At 69.9% G+C, this 21251-nt stretch overlaps 1 protein-coding gene across 8 annotated transcripts; it reads right to left on the bottom strand.

Moving 5' to 3' along the window:
- Positions 1-224: 224 nt before the first annotated feature.
- PPP6R1 (protein phosphatase 6 regulatory subunit 1) lies at positions 225-21208 on the bottom strand. Of its 8 annotated transcripts, none has more exons than XM_089770096.1 (25): positions 21016-21206; positions 17872-18141; positions 13996-14228; positions 12910-13096; positions 12194-12331; positions 11770-11835; positions 11043-11155; positions 10133-10246; positions 9887-10052; positions 9159-9311; positions 8791-8922; positions 7395-7459; positions 7005-7120; positions 6786-6871; positions 6391-6480; positions 6199-6296; positions 5748-5771; positions 5324-5381; positions 4122-4249; positions 3404-3513; positions 2884-3046; positions 2675-2754; positions 2473-2545; positions 2220-2333; positions 225-1927 (listed from the first exon to the last, which is right to left on the bottom strand). In XM_089770096.1, exons 3-25 carry the CDS (start codon positions 14220-14222, stop codon positions 1924-1926), a joined length of 2505 nt encoding a protein of 834 aa, XP_089626222.1. In that variant the 5' UTR covers positions 14223-14228; positions 17872-18141; positions 21016-21206; the 3' UTR covers positions 225-1923. The 8 variants fall into 8 exon arrangements, with proteins under 8 accessions (XP_089626222.1, XP_089626223.1, XP_089626217.1 ...); XM_089770097.1 differs by having other exon boundaries at positions 17872-18138; XM_089770091.1 differs by lacking the exon at positions 17872-18141 and having other exon boundaries at positions 21016-21207.
- Positions 21209-21251: the final 43 nt, after the last annotated feature.

The following is a 21251-nucleotide window of genomic DNA, read 5'->3' as shown; positions in this document are numbered from 1 at the left end:
TCTGCACCCAGCACCAGCTGATAAGGGAGAGGCAGTTGGGGGGGGGGGGGGGGGGAAGAGCCGGGCACCGACTGATAAGAGGCAGCTGCTGAAAAAGGAAACTGGGGGTGGGGGGGGGGGAGGAGGCGGAAGAGGGGAACTGAGGCCTGGGCTGGAATCTGAGCGTTGCCTCTGTTGAAGGTCCCCCCTGCCGGACCCCGCCCTGGAAGCAGACAGAGGCGAGCTCAGGCTTTGACCATTGTGTTTTATTGTCGTCCGGAGTAACAAAAGAGGCGAGCCGGGGCCCCTCGGCACCAGGGAGGCGCCCGCCGGGGAGGCCCCCGGGCGACCCCCAAAAGGCCACTTGATTTGGTTCCTGTTTAAGAGCTTCTAAATATTGCCACTAAAGTGGTAGCCAGAGACTGGGGGGGCAGGGAGGGCTACCAGGACATCACCGTTGGCTACTGCTGACTTTCCGGGGGGGGGAGGGGGGAATTCAGTGCTTTTACAGGAAGAAGGTGCATCCTGGGGTGCAGCTGGGCCCCTCCCAGTCACCCTGGCTAGGAGCCGCACGAGGAGGGGTGGGGGACTGTTCGTGCAGGGGGGAGGGGATCGGACCCCATGGGCCCACGCCAGCCACCCCCGCTTCCTGCCATGTGCTACGATCTGCCCCCAAACTAGTGCAAAGCAGAACCTCTCTGGAGAGGCTGGGAAGATCAGAGGGTGGGGTGAGGGGGCAGCCCCTTAGCTGATATCTGCTACTTGGGGGGACCCCTCCCCACCATGCCCTACAATCCGAGGGGTCACCCCCAAACCGCCGTGGAGTGGATCCCCATAAATCCTGCCCCACTTCCAAAGCGAGGAGGCAGGGAAAGGGCCCCAAATCCCCCAGGGTGGGAGAGGAAGAGAAACCCCTTTCTGTAAACCGCCCCCGAGGGGCAAAGGAAGGGGAGACCATCATTGGAGAGGCCGCGGGAACGGGCTGTAGCCTGGCCTGGTGTTGGTGGCAGCGGTGGGATTCGGGTCAGAGGCAGGGAGGCCACCAAGTCTGGCGGGGGGGGGGGGGGGGGGGCATCCCAGGCCTTAAAGGGCAGGTGCATCATGGGCCGCCCAACCCCCCCCCTCCCCCACCAGATAGTACCTGCAGGGAGGAGAGAGTAACTTTTCCCTCCCCCACTTCTGACCATCTCTGCCCCCCGACCCCTTTGCTTGGGGGAGAAGCGGCTGCTCCAGCTCCCCAGGCCAAGGAAATAAATAAGGGGGAGCGGGAAACACGGGGTTAAAAAGGGTCCCAGAACCAGCAAGAGGGGAGGGGTCAGATCTGACCCATAGCCCAGAGTTCCAGCTCTTCCTTGTAGTGCCTGCCCCTCCCCCAGCACCCTCTAGCCCCTCCCACGAATCCCCCTAAGCTCCACCCCTCTGGCCCCACTCCCGACAACTGCTCCCACCCAGGCACCTCCCCCGAACCCCCAAACTAAGCTGGCCCAGACACAGAAGGGAGGGGTGAGGGTTGTGCTTATGCCGGGATGGGGGGGCTGAGCAAAAATCTCCTCTCCTGTGGGGGAAGGAAGGCCCCTTCCTGTGCCAGGCCCCCGGGGGAACGGGGGGGCTGCCTGGGGGGAGCCGAGTGGGGGGTTGGAAGCACAGTGGGGAGGGGCCGGGGGGGCTAGTGCTTTCTAGAGTCACTTCTCCCTTCCATTAGCTTTGAGCTCCAGCGCCCTGCCGCAGATTTCAGTGCAAAGTGGGGGGGCCCGTGCGGGGGGCTCACACCGCCCCCCCCCCGAGGGGCGTCTTGCTGAAAGCGTCCTGTGACGGGACACGGCGCCCCCTCCTATCCTGCCCCACGAGGGGGGGCAACGGCTCTCCTTGGGCAGGCCAGGCTCCAGGAGGGGGGCTCCCCCAGCCCCCCACGATCGGCAGCGTTCCCAGGTGCCTCCGCAAGCTTTATCTGGTGGGAGGGGGAGAGAGTCAAGGGAGGGTCGTCACGCTCCGCTCCAGCACCCCCACCCCCAGCACAGCCACCCCCCCACCAGGGACCCCCCCCCGTCCCGCCACAGGCCAGTCACCGCAGCCGGGGGGGGGGGATTAGCAGGGGCTAATCTACCCCCCATACAGGTTCGATGAGGTCACAGACTGAGCCCCCCAGATCCTGTGGGATTCCCCCCACTGGAGCCCCCTCCAGGCCGGGCTGACTGGCCGGGGGCGGGGGGGGGGGAGGGGGAGGGCAGGTCAGAGCTCACCTGGCTGCCGGCTGCTGCTGCCTCTGGGGGGAGCCGTTCTCTGCCTTCGGGGCGTCCGTGGCCCCCGGGAGCCGCTGGGCGGCATCAGAGGTAGATAGGGGGGCCCCTTCCGTGCTGGGGGGGGGAGGAGATAGATGGGTGAGGGGCGGGGCCAGGGCTGGCTCCCCCCCCCATCTCTCAGACCAGAATTCGGTGCTATCCTACAGCCCCCCCCCCACCCAGGTGGGTACCAGTACTGCCCCCCCACCATTACCTGGGCCTGGATGGGGCGGGGGCAGGGGGCTGCGCCGGCTGGCCGTTCAGTGCCTGGGGGGGCTCCGGGGGGCCTGTGGGGAGAACAAGCGTTAGAGACACCCAGCCTTGTCCGTCTGCCCCCTCTATGCCCCTCCCCCCCTCAGCCCCACGGGCCCGGCCCCTCCCCCCAGCCCCAGAGGGCGGGCTGCCGTGACACTCACCGCTGGCCGAGGACACGCTGCCGTGCGCCGGTTCCTGAGTGGGGGGTGCCTGGGCAGAGCCTGACGGGGCGTCCGAGAGGCTGTGGAAATACGCCCCCAACTAGGTCACGCCCCCGGCGAGCCTACGGGCCCCCGGCCCCCTTTCCTGGGCCCCTCCCACGGCAAGTGGTGCCAGCCCACCCCCCCAAGGTCACAAGGGGGCAGCTCACCTGGTTTGTGCTGGGGAGGGGTCTGTAAACGGGGCCCAGCTCCCGCCCCCGGGGGGGCAGGCTGCGTCCGCGCCAGGCCTGTCCCACAGGGCCGCTCCGGTGTCCACCCCCCCGCCGGGGGGCTCTGGCGGCCCCGAGTCAGCGCTGGACCCATGGCCGGGACCTGAGGGGGGCAGAGAAGCTGGGGTCAGGGCCCAAGGCTACTGGAAAGTTGGGCAGAGGCCTTCATTTGCATATTTAATAATAGGCACAGGCTCATTTACATACATGGGGGAGGGGGACCCCAATTATTCTGTCACCCCACAGCAACCAGTCGCTCCCCCCGACAGCTGGTTGGGACCATGTTTCTATGGTTACACAGCCCACCCCATATTGCCTCCCCCGGACCCGCCAACCCCAATGACACCCCAGGAGCAACCTGTCCCTCTACCCCCCAGACCCCGCCCCCTGCCCGGGGAATCCAGAGCCAGTCCCCCACCCCCGCAGGCTGGATTCACCCCATCGTCCACCGGGGGCTCACCCTCGACCTCGCTGCCGCCGCCGCCCTCCACGCCCCCGCCAGCATCTTCCTCCTCGCCCTCCTCCTCCTCCGAGTCCCTGCTGCCCTCGCTGTCTGTGCTGCCGCAGCTCCTGCCGCGGGGAGAGAACAGGGCTGGGTCAGAGCCACGGGCCCATCTACCCTGGCATCCCGCCTCCTCCCTCCCCCCAGCTCAGAGCCACGGGCCCATCTACCCCGGCATCCCGCCTCCTCCTTCCCCCCAAGTCAGAGCCACGGGCCCATCTACCCCGGCATCCCGCCTCCTCCTTCCCCCCGAGTCAGAGCCACGGGCCCATCTACCCCGGCATCCCGCCTCCTCCCTCCCCCCAGGTCAGAGCCACGGGCCCATCTATCCTGGCATCCCGCCTCCTCCTTCCCCCCGAGTCAGAGCCACGGGCCCATCTATCCTGGCATCCCGCCTCCTCCTTCCCCCCGAGTCAGAGCCACGGGCCCATCTATCCTGGCATCCTGCCTCCTCCCAGGTCAGAGCCACAGCCCATCTATGGTGACATCTCCTCCCCTCCCCGATCAGACCCATGAGCACGTCCAACGTATTTCCCCAGAGCCGGGGAGAGAGACTCCAGGAGTCTCGGTTCCGAGCCCCCCACGTCCCCGACTCCTCCCGCAGCCAGGGCGGTAGCCGGGCGTCCCAGCCGCTGGGGTCAGCCTGTGCCCATGCCCGGAGCCGCTGGGCCGGTACCTGGGCCGTGTGGGCTGCAGGGCCCCCCCCGAGTAGCCCAGCTCCTTCTCCTGCCAGGCGTCCTCGTCTTCGTCGTCAAACTGCTGGATGCGCTCCCTGTAGCAGACTTCGAACAGGGTGGAGTTGGGCTGCGGGGGAGAGCGAGGTGGGTCAGGGCCGGCGGGGGGCAGGAAGAGGCAGGAAATTCACGCGCTTGGCAAGATTCCAGCTGGGAAGGGGGCACAGACATTGGGGGGTGAGGACACAGCCGGGGGAGGCAGGAAAGCCAGCAGGGTGCGGTGGGGGGGGCGGGGAGGGGGCACAGACATTGGGGGGGGTGAGGACACAGCGGGGGAGGTGAGGACACAGCGGGGGAGGCAGGAAAGCCAGCAGGGTGCGGTGGGGGGGGCGGGGAGGGGGCACAGACATTGGGGGGTGAGGACACAGCGGGGGAGGCAGGAAAGCCAGCAGGGTGCGGTGGGGGGGGGCAGGGAGGGGGCACAGACATTGGGGGGGTGAGGACACAGCGGGAGGAGGCAGGAAAGCCAGCAGGGTGCGGTGGGGGGGCGGGGAGGGGGCACAGACGTTGGGGGGGTGAGGACACAGCCGGGGGAGGCAGGAAAGCCAGCAGGGTGCGGTGGGGGGGGCGGGGAGGGGGCACAGACATTGGGGGGGGGGTGAGGACACAGCCGGGGGAGGCAGGAAAGCCAGCAGGGTGCGGTGGGGGGGCACAGACATTGGGGGGGGGGTGAGGACACAGCCGGGGGAGGCAGGAAAGCCAGCAGGGTGCGGTGGGGGGGCGGGGAGGGGGCACAGACATTGGGGGGGTGAGGACACAGCCGGGGGAGGCAGGAAAGCCAGCAGGGTGCGGTGGGGGGGGGGCGGGGAGGGGGCACAGACATTGGGGGGTGAGGACACAGCCGGGGGAGGCAGGAAAGCCAGCAGGGTGCGGTGGGGGGGGCGGGGAGGGGGCACAGACATTGGGGGGGGGTGAGGACACAGCTGGGGGAGGCAGGAAAGCCAGCAGGGTGCGGTGGGGGGGGCGGGGAGGGGGCACAGACATTGGGGGGGTGAGGACACAGCTGGGGGAGGCAGGAAAGCCAGCAGGGTGCGGTGGGGGGGGCGGGGAGGGGGCACAGACATTGGGGGGGTGAGGACACAGCTGGGGGAGGCAGGAAAGCCAGCAGGGTGCGGTGGGGGGGGCGGGGAGGGGTCACACTCACGCTCTCGTCGTCCGCGCTGAGGGCGAAGCTGAGACTGCCGGTCTTGTCGAAGGGGGCGCTGGAACGAGAGGGCGCGTGACCCGGGGCCACCCCAGCCTCCGGCCCCCTCCCCAACCCGCACCGGGAAGAGAGCAGCAGCTGAGGGGCCCTGCTCTGACCACTAGACCGCGCTGCCCTCCCAGAGCCAGGCAGAGAACCCAGGCATCCCGCTCCATGCAGGCCCCGTGCTGCCAGCCCTCCAGGGGGCGCTGTGCTAGAAAGGGGGGACCGGCCCATGAAGCTGGCCGGGGAGGGGGTGCCCACAGGTGCAGAGGGCAGCTGTCCCCCCCCCCCCCCCCCCCCCGTTAACCCCGTGCAGCCTGGAGCTGTCCCTGCTTTCAGGCTTCCCTAGAAGGGGGGTCTGGGGGGAAGGGGGGGGCGTTACCTCTTGAGCTGGCGGAAGTGGGCGCTGCGGGCAGCGGAGAGAAAGAGAGAGGCAGAGACATGAAGCCGAGGGGGATCGGCCTCTGGACGGGGCGCAGGGAGCCGGGGGGGGGGGGGGGGGGGGAGGGGAGCTAGCCGGAGTGTGCCCAGCTGGGTTAGACACACACCAGCCGAGGTAAGTCTGTGTGGGTCCCCCTTAGTGCGAAGGGGCGGGGGGGTTACCTGACCCCAGCCTGGGCACCGAAAACCCAGGAGTCCTGCCCTCTCAGCCCCTCCCCCTGCTCTAACCACTAGCCCCACTCCCCGCCCAGAGCCAGGGAGAGCTCTCAGCTCCTCACTGCTCTAACCACTGAACACCCCTCCCCTCCCAGGGCCGGGAGAGGACCCCAGGGGTCAGAGCGCGCCAGTGCCAGCGAGCGGGTGCTGATGGGGGGCCCCAGGCAGACACCAACTTGACACTCTCCTCCTGCTCCCCGAACTCCTCGTCGTTGAAGCCAAAGTGGTCGATGAAGGCCGAGGTCACCTGCTGCATCTGGTAATCCACAAAGGCCTGAGGGGCAGACAGGACAGAGCGGGGTAAGTGTGGGGCCCAGGGAGCTGGGGGACAGTCCCTCAGGAGGTGACGGGGGGAGAGGGAGACCCACCTGCTGCAGCACGGCCTCCTGGGGAAAGTTAAACTCCTTCAGGTCGCTTTCCTCGTCGTCGCTGGAGGAGTGCAGGTTGTGCGTGTGCACCTGCGGAGCGTTATGGGGCTGGTTATGGCCACAGGCGGGGAGTGGGGGGCTGACCCTCCCACCCACCTCCCAGCTGTGGGGGTCAGCACCAGCCAGGCCCCCTCAGAACACGTGCCTGAGCTCCGGGAGAAGGCTCTGATGTTAGCCGGTGGAACTCCCTGCTGCAGGACAGGCCTGAGGCCGGTGCGATGGGCTCCCGGCTGCCACAGGGCAGGAAGCCAGCGGCACACAGGGCAGGTTTTGGAGACGGCCGCTGGGCAGACGTGGGGGTGGCACTGGGCAAGATGGGCCCGCGGGGGACTCACCAGATCCACCACGTTTTTCTTGTTGGTCTCTGCCAAGGGCCCCGCGACGAATTTCTCCCACTGCTCCTGCTCCTCCTCGGGCAGCTCTGCCAGGCAGGGGCAGCAGAGTGAGACGGGGCCCCCCAGAGGCTGGACCCCCCCCCCACACCCACTGCCACGGGTGCCACCGCAGCCAGGCCCAGAGTGGGGTCCACGCCCCCGCGGGCCGCCCTCACCCACCTTTCAGCAGCTGCGCCACCAGGGCGACGTGGGGGCCCTTCTCGGAGCTCTGCGCCAGAGCGTTGGCGATGCGCGTCAGGTGGCCCATATACCCCCTCCGCCGGCCACCGGTCGCCCTGTAACGGGACCCCAGAGCCGGGCGTCACCGCAGCGCCCCCATCCCAGGCGGCGCCAGGAAGCCGGGCTCCACCCCAGAGGCAGCTGCATCCGGCCGGGCTCCCTGGCCACGCTCGGCCGAGCGGCGTGGCTCGGGGATCCTTGACGCAGGACACCGGGGGCCTCGCTCCGGCTTGGAGAGCGGGGCCCAGTGGTTAGGGCAGGGGCTGGGAGCCAGGACCCCTGCGGGGGGGGGGGGGGGTGTCTCACGCAACTCCCCCACCCACCACTTACTGCGCCTGCTCGTTCTCTTCCCAAGCCGTCAGGATTCGCTGCACCAAGCGGCACTTCTGCAGCAGCTGCCGAGAGAAGGGCGCAGCAGGTCACGGCCGGGCTGGGGGAAGCCAGGACTTCTAGGTTCTCTCCATGGCTCTGGGCAGGGACTGGGGCCTAGTGGTTAGAGCGGGGGGGAGGGGGGGGAGAGAAGGGATGGGATGGGCTGGGCTGGGAGCCAGGACTTCTAGGTTCTCTCCATGGCTCTGGGCAGGGACTGGGGGCTAGTGGTTAGAGCGGGGAGGGATGGGATGGGAGCCAGGACTTCTGGGTTCTCTCCATGGCTCTGGGCAGGGACTGGGGGCTAGTGGTTAGAGCGGGGGGAGGGGGGGGGGGGGAAGGGATGGGCTGGGAGCCAGGACTTCTGGGTTCTCTCCATGGCTCTGGGCAGGGACTGAGGGCTAGTGGTTAGAGCGGGGGGGGAGGGGGGGGGAGAAGGGATGGGCTGGGAGCCAGGACTTCTGGGTTCTCTCCATGGCTCTGGGCAGGGACTGGGGGCTAGTGGTTAGAGCGGGGGGGGGGGGGGGGAAGGGATGGGCTGGGAGCCAGGACTTCTGGGTTCTCTCCATGGCTCTGGGCAGGGACTGAGGGCTAGTGGTTAGAGCGGGGGGGGAGGGGGGGGAGAAGGGATGGGCTGGGAGCCAGGACTTCTAGGCTCTCTCCATGGCTCTGGGCAGGGACTGGGGGCTAGTGGTTAGAGCGGGGGGGGGGGGGGGAGGGAAGGGATGGGCTGGGAGCCAGGACTTCTGGGTTCTCTCCATGGCTCTGGATGGAGAGTGGGGGCCAGTGGCTGGAGCAGGGGGCAAGCAGCCAGGACTCCTGGGTTCTCTCCATGGCTCTGGGCAGGGACTGGGGGCTAGTGGTTAGAGCGGGGGGGGGGGGGGAGGAGAAGGGATGGGCTGGGAGCCAGGACTTCTGGGTTCTCTCCATGGCTCTGGGCAGGGACTGGGGGCTAGTGGTTAGGGGGGGGAGGGGGGGGGGATGGGATGGGCTGGGAGCCAGGACTTCTGGGTTCTCTCCATGGCTCTGGGCAGGGACTGGGGGCTAGTGGTTAGGGGGGGGGGGGGGAGAAGGGATGGGCTGGGAGCCAGGACTTCTGGGTTCTCTCCATGGCTCTGGGCAGGGACTGGGGGCTAGTGGTTGGGGGGGGGGGGGGGGGGGGGAGAAGGGATGGGCTGGGAGCCAGGACTTCTGGGTTCTCTCCATGGCTCTGGATGGAGAGTGGGGGCCAGTGGCTGGAGCAGGGGGCAAGCAGCCAGGACTCCTGGGTTCTCTGCCTGGTGGGAGCCGAGCGGCCAGGTATAACCCTGGAAGGAGGCTGCCCCCCCCCCGCCCCTCGACGGTGCCCCCCACTCACGTGCTGGACGACGGGGCTGTGCGGCGGGGGCTGCGAGTCCTCGGCGGGGGCGCCCGCCCGCAGCAGGGCGCTCAGGCAGGCCTCCAGCTGGGCATGCAGGAAGTTGTTGTAGGGGTAGTTGAAATACAGGTCCTGGGCGAGAGGGGCTGGTGAGCCGGGGGGCAGCCGGGAAGCGAAGCCGCCTCCTCCCGCCGGGGTCGGGCCCTGGGCTCGTGGGGCCGAGATCGACGCAAACCCGCCCCGCGAAGGCGCCAACCGCTCCCCTCGGCACGGGCCGGGCACTGGCCAGGGGCCCCCGGCTCCCACCTCCCACACCAGGCCCAGGCTGCTGGCCCCGCCCCCTCCCTGCGGCCCCGCCCCCCACTCACCAGCATGGTGTTGAGGGCGTCCAGCTCCAGCAGCTCGTCCTGCAGCCCCGCGTCCCCGGCGCCCAGCGAGGCGGCCAGCAGCTTCACCGCCTGCAGCCGCGTGTTCCCCAGCGGCGGGTCCAGCACCCCCCAGGTCGTCTGCAGGGCCGGCCTCTGCGGGGGGCCGGGTTAGCGCCGCCCGAGCCAGCATCCGGCAACCAGCCCCCCTGCCGCTGCCGGCTCCTCCCCGCAGGGACAGAACCCAGGGGTCCCGGCTCCCAGCCACCCTGCTCTAACCACTAGGCCCCACGCCCCTCCCCACAGGGACAGAACCCAGGGGTCCTAGCTCCCAGCCACCCTGCTCTAACCACTAGGCCCCACGCCCCTCCCCACAGGGACGGAACCCAGGGGTCCCGGCTCCCAGCCACCCTGCTCTAACCACTAGGCCCCACGCCCCTCCCCGCAGGGACAGAACCCAGGGGTCCCGGCTCCCAGTTACCCTGCTCTAACCACTAGGACCCACACCCCTCCCCGCAGGGACAGAACCCAGGGGTCCCGGCTCCCAGTTACCCTGCTCTAACCACTAGGCCCCACATCCCTCCCCACAGGGACAGAACCCAGGGGTCCCGGCTCCCAGCCCCTTGCTCTAACCACTAGGTCCCACGCCCCTCCCCGCAGGGACAGAACCCAGGGGTACTGGCTCCCAGCCACCCATCTGGCAAAGGGACCAGGAACTGGGGGCCCGTTACCTTCGGGGGGTCACTCAGCAGCTGGTGGAAGTCCCGGAGGGAGCCTCGCAGGGCCAGCAGGGTGCTGGGACTGGCCTGGCAGGTGCTGCCGTCCGAGCCCCCAGGTCCCAGCTCCAGCTGCTCTTCCAGGGGGTAGAAAAAGCTGCCCATCCCCCCGGTCTCAGGCCTGCGGGGGTGGCAGGAGGGTTGAGCGCGGGTGGAGTGGCAGGCTGGCCCCGCCCCCTCCCGCCGGCCCCGACCCCTCACCTGGCTCGGCGCGGCTCCAGCAGCGTGAGCAGCACCTGGATTCCGCTGACGACGACGGACTCGTCCCGCTTGCCCGCCAGCATGTTCTCCAGCAGCTGCTCCACCGTCTCCTGCCTGTGGGGCCAACACCCGCCCCCCGCTCAGAGGGGACCCCTGCGCCCCTCCTCCAGCCCGGCCAGTGCCCCTCAGCCCCGCCCCACAGCCCCAGCCTGGCCGGCGCCCCTCAGCCCCGCCTCACAGCCCCAGCCTGGCCGGCGCCCCTCAGCCCCGCCCCACAGCCCCAGCCCGGCCGGTGCCCCTCAGCCCCGCCCCACAGCCCCAGCCCGGCCCGCGCCCCTCAGCCCCGCCCCACAGCCCCAGCCCGGCCCGCGCCCCTCAGCCCCGCCTCACAGCCCCAGCCCGGCCGGCGCCCCTCAGCCCCGCCCCACAGCCCCAGCCCGGCCGGCGACCCTCAGCCCCGCCCCACAGCCCCAGCCCGGCCCGCGCCCCTCAGCCCCGCCCCACAGCCCCAGCCCGGCCCGCGCCCCTCAGCCCCGCCCCACAGCCCCAGCCCGGCCCGTGCCCCTCAGCCCCGCCCCACAGCCCCAGCCCGGCCCGTGCCCCTCAGCCCCGCCTCACAGCCCCAGCCCGGCCGGCGCCCCTCAGCCCCGCCCCACAGCCCCAGCCCGGCCGGCGACCCTCAGCCCCGCCCCACAGCCCCAGCCCGGCCCGCGCCCCTCAGCCCCGCCCCACAGCCCCAGCCCGGCCCGCGCCCCTCAGCCCCGCCCCACAGCCCCAGCCCGGCCCGTGCCCCTCAGCCCCGCCTCACAGCCCCAGCCCGGCCGGTGCCCCTCAGCCCCGCCCCACAGCCCCAGCCCGGCTGGTGCCCCACAGCCCCAGCCCGGCTGGTGCCCCACAGCCCCGGGCTCACTTCTCCAGCGTGGCCAGCAGCTGGTGCGGCTCGGGGCTGTCCTGGATCTGGATCATCTGCTCCCGGCTCAGGCGGATGATGTCGCACAGGGACTGGGAGGCGTTGGAATGTTGCTGGGGGTGGGGGTGGGGGCAGAGACCTGGTTACCATGGTGATGGGAAGGGCGGGGCCAAGCCCAAGCCCCCACCCCATAGGCCCTGCCACCTTAGGGGGACAGATCCCCACACAGCACGGAGACCCCTAGCGCCCGTAGGAGGGCACCTGGGCTCCCCCCGCCCCCGGCTCTGGGAGGTCTAATGGTCAGAGCAGGTGAGCTCCACTCTCGGGGCTTAGGGGAAACGTAAGGGGTCTCCCCGCAGGTCTGGCGGGAAGTGGGGGCCAGTGTGGGGGGGGTCCTGGGGGCAGCAGGGGGGGCTCCCCTCCAACGTTCCCTGGAAATATTCCCATCTGTGTTGTTCTGTGCACCGGGGTGCGTGCAGGTGGGCCCCACCAGTGCTTTTCTGGCCACGCTCTGGCTCTTAAAGGGGCCGTGACTGCATTCCTTTTCTTTTTTCGGCTCACCAAGTTTGCCTTTTTTCTTACCAAAAAAAGCCCTGGGCCCCACTAGGCGAAACTGGCCGCGGGGGCTCTGCTAACCTACTGGGGGGCTGCCCGTGGGCCCGGCCCCCTCCTCTAGGTCCCACCCGTGTCCCTTCCCCTGTGGGTGGGGCCGGGTGGAGCCGCTCACATTGTCGTCCTTGGAGGGGTGAATCATCTCGACCAGTCTCTGCACGATCTTCTCCTCATTCAGCCACTGCGGGGGAACAACGTGCCTTGGTGCCCCTCACTCGCGACCCCCAGCCCAGCCCCTCCCAGCCCACAGCCCCCCAGCTCTGCCAGTGCCCCTCACTCCTGACTTGGAGCCCCATGGCTCCCCCAGCTCTGCCAGTTGCCCCGCCCATGAGTCAGTTATGGGGCTAGGTTTCCTGGCCCAGAGCATCTGGGGATACAGCTCCGACCAGCGCAGTGCCCTGCTGAACCCGGGGCTGCCCTGGCAGGGCCTGAGGTGGCTAGTGACATGGGGGTGCCATTAGGTGACAAGGGGCGGGGCTGGGAGGTGAGAAGGGGCGGGGCACTAGGAGGCGGGGCCGGCGGGAAGCCCCTCCCCTTACACTGAAGACCTCCTGGCGGAGCAGTGGCTGCTCCACGCAGGTCAGCAGGCGCAGCAGCAAGTCCATGATGGCCGAGGTGCCGATGTGACGCAGCAGCAGGCCCACGAAGTCGTCCCTCTTGCGCAGGAAGGCCACGATCTGTGGGACCCACGCAGCCCGTCAGCCTGGGAGCTCCCGCCACGGGAAGAGGCCTCCAGGCAGGGAGCAGCCAGCTCTCCGGGGGGCCAAGGCGCCAGGCTGGCTGATGAGGAGGGAGCCGGCCCGGGGGCAGGCTCCTAGATCCGCAGCCAGGACGCCGGGCTAGATGGGCAGATGCGCTGCAGGGACATCTGGGGAATCCAGACGAGCCCCTTCCCCCCCCAGCCCTGGCAAACAGCAGCAGCGAGCATCAAAGGCCAACAGCGTTCAGCCTCTTCCCTGCTGGCACCAGCTGCTTCGGACAGCAGAGTGTAACCACCACTGCTCAAAGGGGCCGGTTCCCGCTAGGCTATTAGCGGTATTACGGTAACGCCTGGACCACCCCATGGGACTGGGGGCCCATCGCACCAGGCACTGCACAGAGCCCTGGCCCCAACAGCTTGTAGGCCAGAGGGAAACTGAGGCAGGCGGTGGGGTTGGGGACGCTCTGCCAGGACGCTCCCCCGCCCCCCCCGCAGGGCCGGCTGCCAGGACGCTCCCCCCCCCCCCCCCCCCCCGCAGGGCCGGCTGCCGCGCACCTGGTCCGTCTTGCGGTTGATGAGGATGCCCATGACCTTGCTGAAGAAGCTGGCCAGCAAGGGGTTGAGGGCGCCGTGGGCCTGCAGGAAGCCGTAGAGCCGCCGCAGCAGCCCCTCGTCCTCACCCAGCGTGTCCGTGATGGGGCTCACGTCCGACGTCAGGATCTCGCACGACACGCTGGGGTACCTGGGGGTGGGGCGGTCTGAGCGCCTGGGGGACCCCAACGCCCCGCACCCGCCTCCCGGAGCCAGAGAACGGCCAGGCCTGGAGCTTCACCACGCTGGAGTCTGGGCATTGGCCTGACAACCCCCCACCTGCCCCAGCCCTGCCGGTGCCCCCCGCTCCCAACCCCGCCCCCCACTCCCAACCCCCAGCCCCTGCCGGCCCAGCCCTGCCCCCCGCTCCCAACCCGCAGCCCCTGCCGGCCCAGCCCTGCCCCCCACTCCCAACCCACAGCCCCTGCCGGCCCAGTCCTGCCCCCCCACTCCCAACCCACAGCCCCTGCCGGCCCAGTCCTGCCCCCCACTCCCAACCCACAGCCCCTGCCGGCCCAGTCCTGCCCCCCCACTCCCAACCCACAGCCCCTGCCGGCCCAGTCCTGCCCCCCACTCCCAACCCACAGCCCCTGCCGGCCCAGCCCTGCCCCCCACTCCCAACCCCCAGCCCCTGCCGGCCCAGTCCTGCCCCCCCACTCCCAACCCACAGCCCCTGCCGGCCCAGCCCTGCCCCCCCACTCCCAACCCACAGCCCCTGCCAGCCCAGTCCTGCCCCCCGCTCCCAACCCACAGCCCCTGCCGGCCCAGCCCTGCCCCTCACTCCCAACCGGCAGCCCCTGCCAGCCCAGCCCTGCCCCCTGCTCCCAACCCACAGCCCCTGCCGGCCCAGCCCTGCCCCCCACTCCCAACCCCCAGCCCCTGCTGGCCCAGCCCTGCCCCTCACTCCCAACCGGCAGCCCCTGCCAGCCCAGCCCTGCCCCCTGCTCCCAACCCACAGCCCCTGCCGGCCCAGCCCTGCCCCTCACTCCCAACCCCTGCCGGCCCAGCCCTGGGCTCGCTCCTGCCTGCCCCAAAGCCCCTGCCCCTCACTTGTAGCGCAGCCGCTCGTCCAGCTCGGCGGGGGGCTCCTGGGTCACGCAGGTCACCAGCGCCTCCATGTGCTGCGGCTGCAGCAGGAAGTCCAGCAGCTTGCGGTTCACCACCTTGCACTCCTGCAGCACGTCGTCCTCGTCCAGCAGCTCGCGCAGCGTCAGGTCCGCGCGCCCCAGCAGCGTCTCGATGTGCGAGCTGGACTGCAGGTCCAGCTTCCAGAACATGGCGCCCTGCGGGAGGGGGCGGGGTGAGGGGGCGGCGCCCGCGGAGACTCCTCCCCCTTCCCCGCCCCGGCGGCGCCCCTCACGCCGGCTCTCACCGAAGAGGGGTGGAAGCGAATGGACTTGGGCATCTCTGCGGCCAGGGTGGGGGGCAGCTTTCCGACCCCCAGCCGAGCTAAACCTGAGCCCTCCCCCCAACCGTGGGGGGATGTGCACAAAGGGGTGGGGCAGGGGAGGTGGCAGCCCCTGCAGGAGGGGCTCTGCCCAGGGCAGCAGCAACTGGGGTCAGGGAGGAGTCTCGCCCCCTCAACCTCCAGAAGGGGAAACTGAGGCAGGGCAAGAGGGTGACCAGGGCCTGGAGACCTACTTGGACAGGTGAGGCTGGATCCCTGGGAGAGACCAGGGAGCCGGCCCATGCCAGATGCTTCACAGACCCCCATGTCCACCTGGACCCCACTGGGCCCGGTGCTTCCCGGGCCTTCCCCCACCCCCGAGCCAGCCTCTCCCAACCTCCAGCCCCTCTCCAGACCTTGCTCCCACAGGGAGGCTCCAGGGGGACAGGGAGCATCCCACACACTGGAAAGGGAAGGGCCCACACGGATGCCCCTGAGCATGATGTGCAGGGGAGCGAGACGTGGGCCTGGCAGGCGGATGCCCCATGTACCCCGACCCCCTCAAGAGCGGGGCCCCTCGCGCCGGGCGCTGCACCATGCGCACACACACACACACACACCCCGACCGAGATCAGGGCCCCTCACGCCGGGCGCTGCGCACATGCACACACACACACACACACACACACACACACACACACACACCCCCACCCCTACTGAGATCAGGGCCCCTCGCGCCGGGTGCTGCGCACATGCACACACACACACACACACCCACCCCGACCGAGATCAGGGCCCCTCACGCCGGGTGCTGCACACATGCACACGCACACACACACACACACACACACACCCACCCCCCTACTGAGATCAGGGCCCCTCGCGCCGGGTGCTGCACACACACACACACACACACACACACCCCCCCCCACACCCCTACTGAGATCAGGGCCCCTCGCGCCGGGTGCTGCGCACACGTGCGCACACACACACACACACACACACCCCGACCGAGATCAGGGCCCCTCGCGCCGGGCGCTGCACACATGCACACACACACACACACACACACACACACCCACCCCTACTGAGATCAGGGCCCCTCGCGCCGGGTGCTGCGCACATGCACACACACACACACACACACCCACCCCGACCGAGATCAGGGCCCCTCACGCCGGGTGCTGCACACATGCGCACACACACACACACACACACACACACCCACCCACCCCCCTACTGAGATCAGGGCCCCTCGCGCCGGGTGCTGCGCACACGTGCGCACACACACACACACACACACACACCCCGACCGAGATCAGGGCCCCTCGCGCCGGGCGCTGCACACATGCACACACACACACACACACACACCCACCCACCCCTACTGAGATCAGGGCCCCTCGCGCCGGGTGCTGCGCACACGTGCGCGCACACACACACACACACACACACACCCCGACCGAGATCAGGGCCCCTCACGCCGGGTGCTGCACACATGCACACACACAAACGCACGCACACACCCCCCAACTGAGATCAGGGCCCCTCACGCCGGGTGCTGCACACATGCACACACACAAACGCACGCACACACACACCGACTGAGATCAGGGCCCCTCGCGCCAGGTGCTGCGCACATGCATGCACACACACACACACACACACACACACACACACAAGCACCCCGACCGAGATCAGGGCCCCTCACGCCGGGTGCTGCGCACATATGCGCACACACATACACACACACACACACACCCCGACCGAGATTAGGGCCCCTCACGCCGGGTGCTGCGCACATATGCGCACACACACACACACACACACACACACACACACCCCGACCGAGATTAGGGCCCCTCACGCCGGGCGCTGCACACATGCACACAAACGCACGCACACCCCGACCAAGATCAGGGCCCCTCGCGCCGGGTGCTGCACACATGCGCGCACACACACACACACACACACACACACCCCGACCGAGATTAGGGCCCCTCACGCCGGGCGCTGCGCACATGCACACAAACGCACGCACACCCCGACCAAGATCAGGGCCCCTCGCGCCGGGTGCTGCACACATGCGCGCGCGCACACACACACACACACACACACACACACCCCGACTGAGATCAGGGTCCCTCACGCCGGGTGCTGCGTACATGCACACACACATACACACACACACACACACCCACCCCGACTGAGATCAGGGCCCCTCACGCCGGGTGCTGCGTACATGCATGCACACACACATACACACACACACACACACCCCGACTAAGATCAGGGCCCCTCGTGCCAGGTGCTGCACACATGCGCACACACACACACACACACACCGACCGAGATCAGGGCCCCTCGTGCCAGGTGCTGCACACATGCGCGCACACACACACACACACACACACCGACCGAGATCAGGGCCCCTCGCGCCGGGTGCTGCACACACACACAAACGCACGCACACCCCGACCGAGATCAGGGCCCCTCGCGCCGGGTGCTGCACACACACACAAACGCACGCACACCCCGACCGAGATCAGGGCCCCTCGCGCCGGGTGCTGCACACATGCACACACACAAACGCACGCACACCCCGACCGAGATCAGGGCCCCTCGCGCCGGGTGCTGCACACATGCACACACACAAACGCACGCACACACCCCCGACTGAGATCAGGGCCCCTCGCGCCGGGCGCTGCACACACACACACAAACGCACGCACACCCCGACCGAGATCAGGGCCCCTCACACCAGGTGCTGCTCACACACAAACCCCAAAGGAGACTGGGGCCCCCTCACTGCACCTGAACCTACTCAACGGCTGGATTCCTCCTCTCTGTTCCCCCGACAGAGCCGCGGCCGCCCAGCCTGTGCTCAGCAGCTGCCCCAGAGTCGGCGCTTGCACCCAGCTCCCCCCGCCCTAGCTACTCGGCCACCCTTCCTCCCAAGCGAGGCTCAGAGCCATCGCTGCAAGGTTCACACCCGGGCTCCGGCCCCCCACCCACTCAGTTCCCGCGGGCAGCCTACCCCCGCGGCAGCCGGCCACGCCACACGAGACCGGCAGATACAGCTGCAGAGGCCTGGCTCCCTCCCTGGGCGGCCAGCTTTGGGCGCCGCTACGGAAGCGACAGGAAATGGGTTTGCAGAAAGGGTTGAGGCAGTGACGGTGAGAGCACAGAGCGCACGGAGGGCGGGAGCCCCACCCCTGAACCCCAACCTGCCGCCTTCGGCTCCCCACAGCACGGGGGCCCTGCCCGTGCACGCGGGGGGCGGCTGCGGGCAGCACCTTGCACGACGGAGCCCAGCTGGGGCACAGTTTCTCTTTCTCCGTGCGTTTGCAGTGCCTGGCAGGTGGTGATCCCAGGTGGAGAGGGACCCAGCCTGCCATTCAGCATGGCCCCAGAAGCACAGCAATGGGAGGGCCTTAAGAGGGAAACTGAGGCAGCCTCCCAAGTGAGGCTTGAACTCATAGCTCCCCTCAGCCTGCCCTGGCAGCAAAGGCCCACCAGTATCTTAGACTCGCACCCACCTGACGCAGGGCCCAGGAGCCCGGCCCCGGCCTGGGAGCCCAGGCAGCAGATGGAAGCAGAGGAGCGTGCGGGACACACACTCAGGTGGGGTGGCTCACACCCCAATCTCAGAGCGAGACGGCCTGGAGGGGGGAGAGTCGCCGCTCCAGACGGACCCGTTTGGCTACTGGCCGCTCTCAGCTCCCAGCATGCAGATGGAGGTGGTGCGTGCGCTGGGCCGGGGCCTGTGCTACTCTGTCCAGCACCTAGCGCATCTCAGCCCCTGCCTGCTGAATGAAAGGGGATTAATGACGAGGGCCCTGACCGGAGCAAGAGACCCCCTAAGAGATCGCCCTGCCCCTCTGAGCCAAGCAGCCTCCGCCAACGCGCCCTCGAACTTTTCCCATCCACATGCAGAATAAATTCAGTGCCTGCCCGGAGACACACGCAGGCGCGCACCACCCCTAGAAACAGGGCTGCTGGCTGGGGGCGCTCTGCTAATGAGCCGGGCAGGATTTGAATCTCTCCTGGGTGGCTGCCCAAGCACCCAGCTTACAGGGCACCCTGCTTCCAGGCCTGGGGCCGGATGGGGGCTGGTGCCCCCAAGAAGGCGAAGGCCCTGAGCCCCATTCTCTGCACCCTGTGACACCCTGGTTGGAGCCCCCCACTCGCGACAGACGCTGCTGCCCAGTCATGGAGCCTGGGCCAAGAACCAGGGCAGACGGGGGGGGGGGGGGCTCTCAGCCCCCTACACCCCCTGCCAAGGCCAAGACAGTGGAGCTCCAGTGCCGCCTCCCCCTTTGCCCCGCAGGGCCTGCTTGGCAGGAAAGAAACTGAGGCACAGAGAAGTAACATGACGTGCCCCTCCCCTCGGAAGTGGCCAGGCGGGGGGAGAAAGGAGGCGACCTGGTTCCTAGCTCCCCCTGGCACGCTACCCATGCCCCCCCCCACTCTACCCCCTGCCCCTCCCTCCAGGCCCCCCACAACATCCACTGCCCCCCGCCTTCTACCCCTCCCCCCGCCCCCCCACAACATCCACTGCCCCCCGCCTTCTACCCCTCCCCCCGCCCCCCCACAACATCCACTGCCCCCCCGCCTTCTACCCCTCCCCCCGCCCCCCCACAACATCCACTGCCCCCCCGCCTTCTACCCCTCCCCCCCACAACATCCACTGCCTCCCCCGCCTTCTACCCCCTCCCCCCGCCCCCCCACAACATCCACTGCCCCCCGCCTTCTACCCCTCCCCCCGCCCCCCCACAACATCCACTGCCCCCCCGCCTTCTACCCCTCCCCCCGCCCCCCCACAACATCCACTGCCCCCCCCGCCTTCTACCCCTCCCCCCCCCCCCCCACAACATCCACTGCCCCCCCCGCCTTCTACCCCGCCCCCCCACAACATCCACTGCCCCCCGCCTTCTACCCCTCCCCCCCCCCCTGCCCCCCCGCCACTGCCCCCCCGCCTTCTACCCCCCCCCCCACAACATCCACTGCCCCCCCCGCCTTCTACCCCTCCCCCCGCCCCCCCACAACATCCACTGCCCCCCGCCTTCTACCCCTCCCCCCGCCCCCCCACAACATCCACTGCCCCCCGCCTTCTACCCCTCCCCCCGCCCCCCCACAACATCCACTGCCCCCCGCCTTCTACCCCTCCCCCCGCCCCCTACAACATCCACTGCCCCCCCGCCTTCTACCCCTCCCCCCGCCCCCCCACAACATCCACTGCCCCCCCCGCCTTCTACCCCTCCCCCCGCCCCCCCACAACATCCACTGCCCCCCCGCCTTCTACCCCCTCCCCCCGCCCCCCCACAACATCCACTGCCCCCCCCGCCTTCTACCCCTCCCCCGCCCCCCCACAACATCCACTGCCCCCCCCGCCTTCTACCCCGCCCCCCCACAACATCCACTGCCCCCCCGCCTTCTACCCCCCCCCCCCACAACATCCACTGCCCCCCCCGCCTTCTACCCCGCCCCCCCACAACATCCACTGCCCCCCGCCTTCTACCCCTCCCCCCGCCCCCCTACAACATCCACTGCCCCCCGCCTTCTACCCCTCCCCCCGCCCCCCCACAACATCCACTGCCCCCCGCCTTCTACCCCTCCCCCCGCCCCCCCACAACATCCACTGCCCCCCGCCTTCTACCCCTCCCCCCGCCCCCCCACAACATCCACTGCCCCCCGCCTTCTACCCCTCCCCCCGCCCCCCCACAACATCCACTGCCCCCCCGCCTTCTACCCCGCCCCCCGCCCCCCCACAACATCCACTGCCCCCCCCGCCTTCTACCCCGCCCCCCGCCCCCCCACAACATCCACTGCCCCCCCCGCCTTCTACCCCGCCCCCCGCCCCCCCACAACATCCACTGCCCCCCCCGCCTTCTACCCCGCCCCCCGCCCCCCCACAACATCCACTGCCCCCCGCCTTCTACCCCTCCCCCCGCCCCCCCACAACATCCACTGCCCCCCGCCTTCTACCCCTCCCCCCGCCCCCCCACAACATCCACTGCCCCCCGCCTTCTACCCCTCCCCCCGCCCCCCCACAACATCCACTGCCCCCCGCCTTCTACCCCGCCCCCCGCCCCCCCACAACATCCACTGCCCCCCCCGCCTTCTACCCCGCCCCCCGCCCCCCCACAACATCCACTGCCCCCCCCGCCTTCTACCCCGCCCCCCGCCCCCCCACAACATCCACTGCCCCCCCGCCTTCTACCCCGCCCCCCGCCCCCCCACAACATCCACTGCCCCCCGCCTTCTACCCCTCCCCCCGCCCCCCCACAACATCCACTGCCCCCCGCCTTCTACCCCTCCCCCCCCCCCCACAACATCCACTGCCCCCCGCCTTCTACCCCTCCCCCCGCCCCCCCCCAACATCCACTGCCCCCCGCCTTCTACCCCGCCCCCCGCCCCCCCACAACATCCACTGCCCCCCCCGCCTTCTACCCCGCCCCCCGCCCCCCCACAACATCCACTGCCCCCCGCCTTCTACCCCTCCCCCCACTCTACCCCCCAGGGAAGGAGCCAGGCGCCCAGAGCGGGAGCCCCGCCCCCGCCGAGCCCAGGGGGGCGGGGCGTGTCCCGGGGGGCGGGGCCCATGGGAGGCTGCCTGGCCCGAGGCCGCGGTGCTCCCCGCGGGGGGGGCAATATGGCGGCTACCGAGAGACGCAGCTTACCGGGCCCCCCCGGGTCTCCAGGCACCGCCGCGATCCCACAATGCCCCGCGCCCGGAGCAGCGGGCCGCTCTCTGCCAGCGCCGCCCCGTCTCGCTGCCAGCCCCACCCCCTCTGCGGGGGCCGAGCGCATGCGCCGAGCGCGGGCCTTGCCTCCTCCCTCGGCAGGCGGAGGGTAGGTGGGAGGGTCGCGCGCGCGAGAGTTCGAAGCCCCGCCTTCCCAGGGCCGCGCATGCCCA

The sequence above is a fragment of the Pelodiscus sinensis genome, chromosome 18 (assembly GCF_052426305.1).
Source record: "Pelodiscus sinensis isolate ZL-2025 chromosome 18, ASM5242630v1, whole genome shotgun sequence".
In the NCBI taxonomy this organism is placed as follows: domain Eukaryota; kingdom Metazoa; phylum Chordata; order Testudines; family Trionychidae; genus Pelodiscus; species Pelodiscus sinensis.
This window is presented reverse-complemented; position numbering and strand designations above follow the sequence as displayed.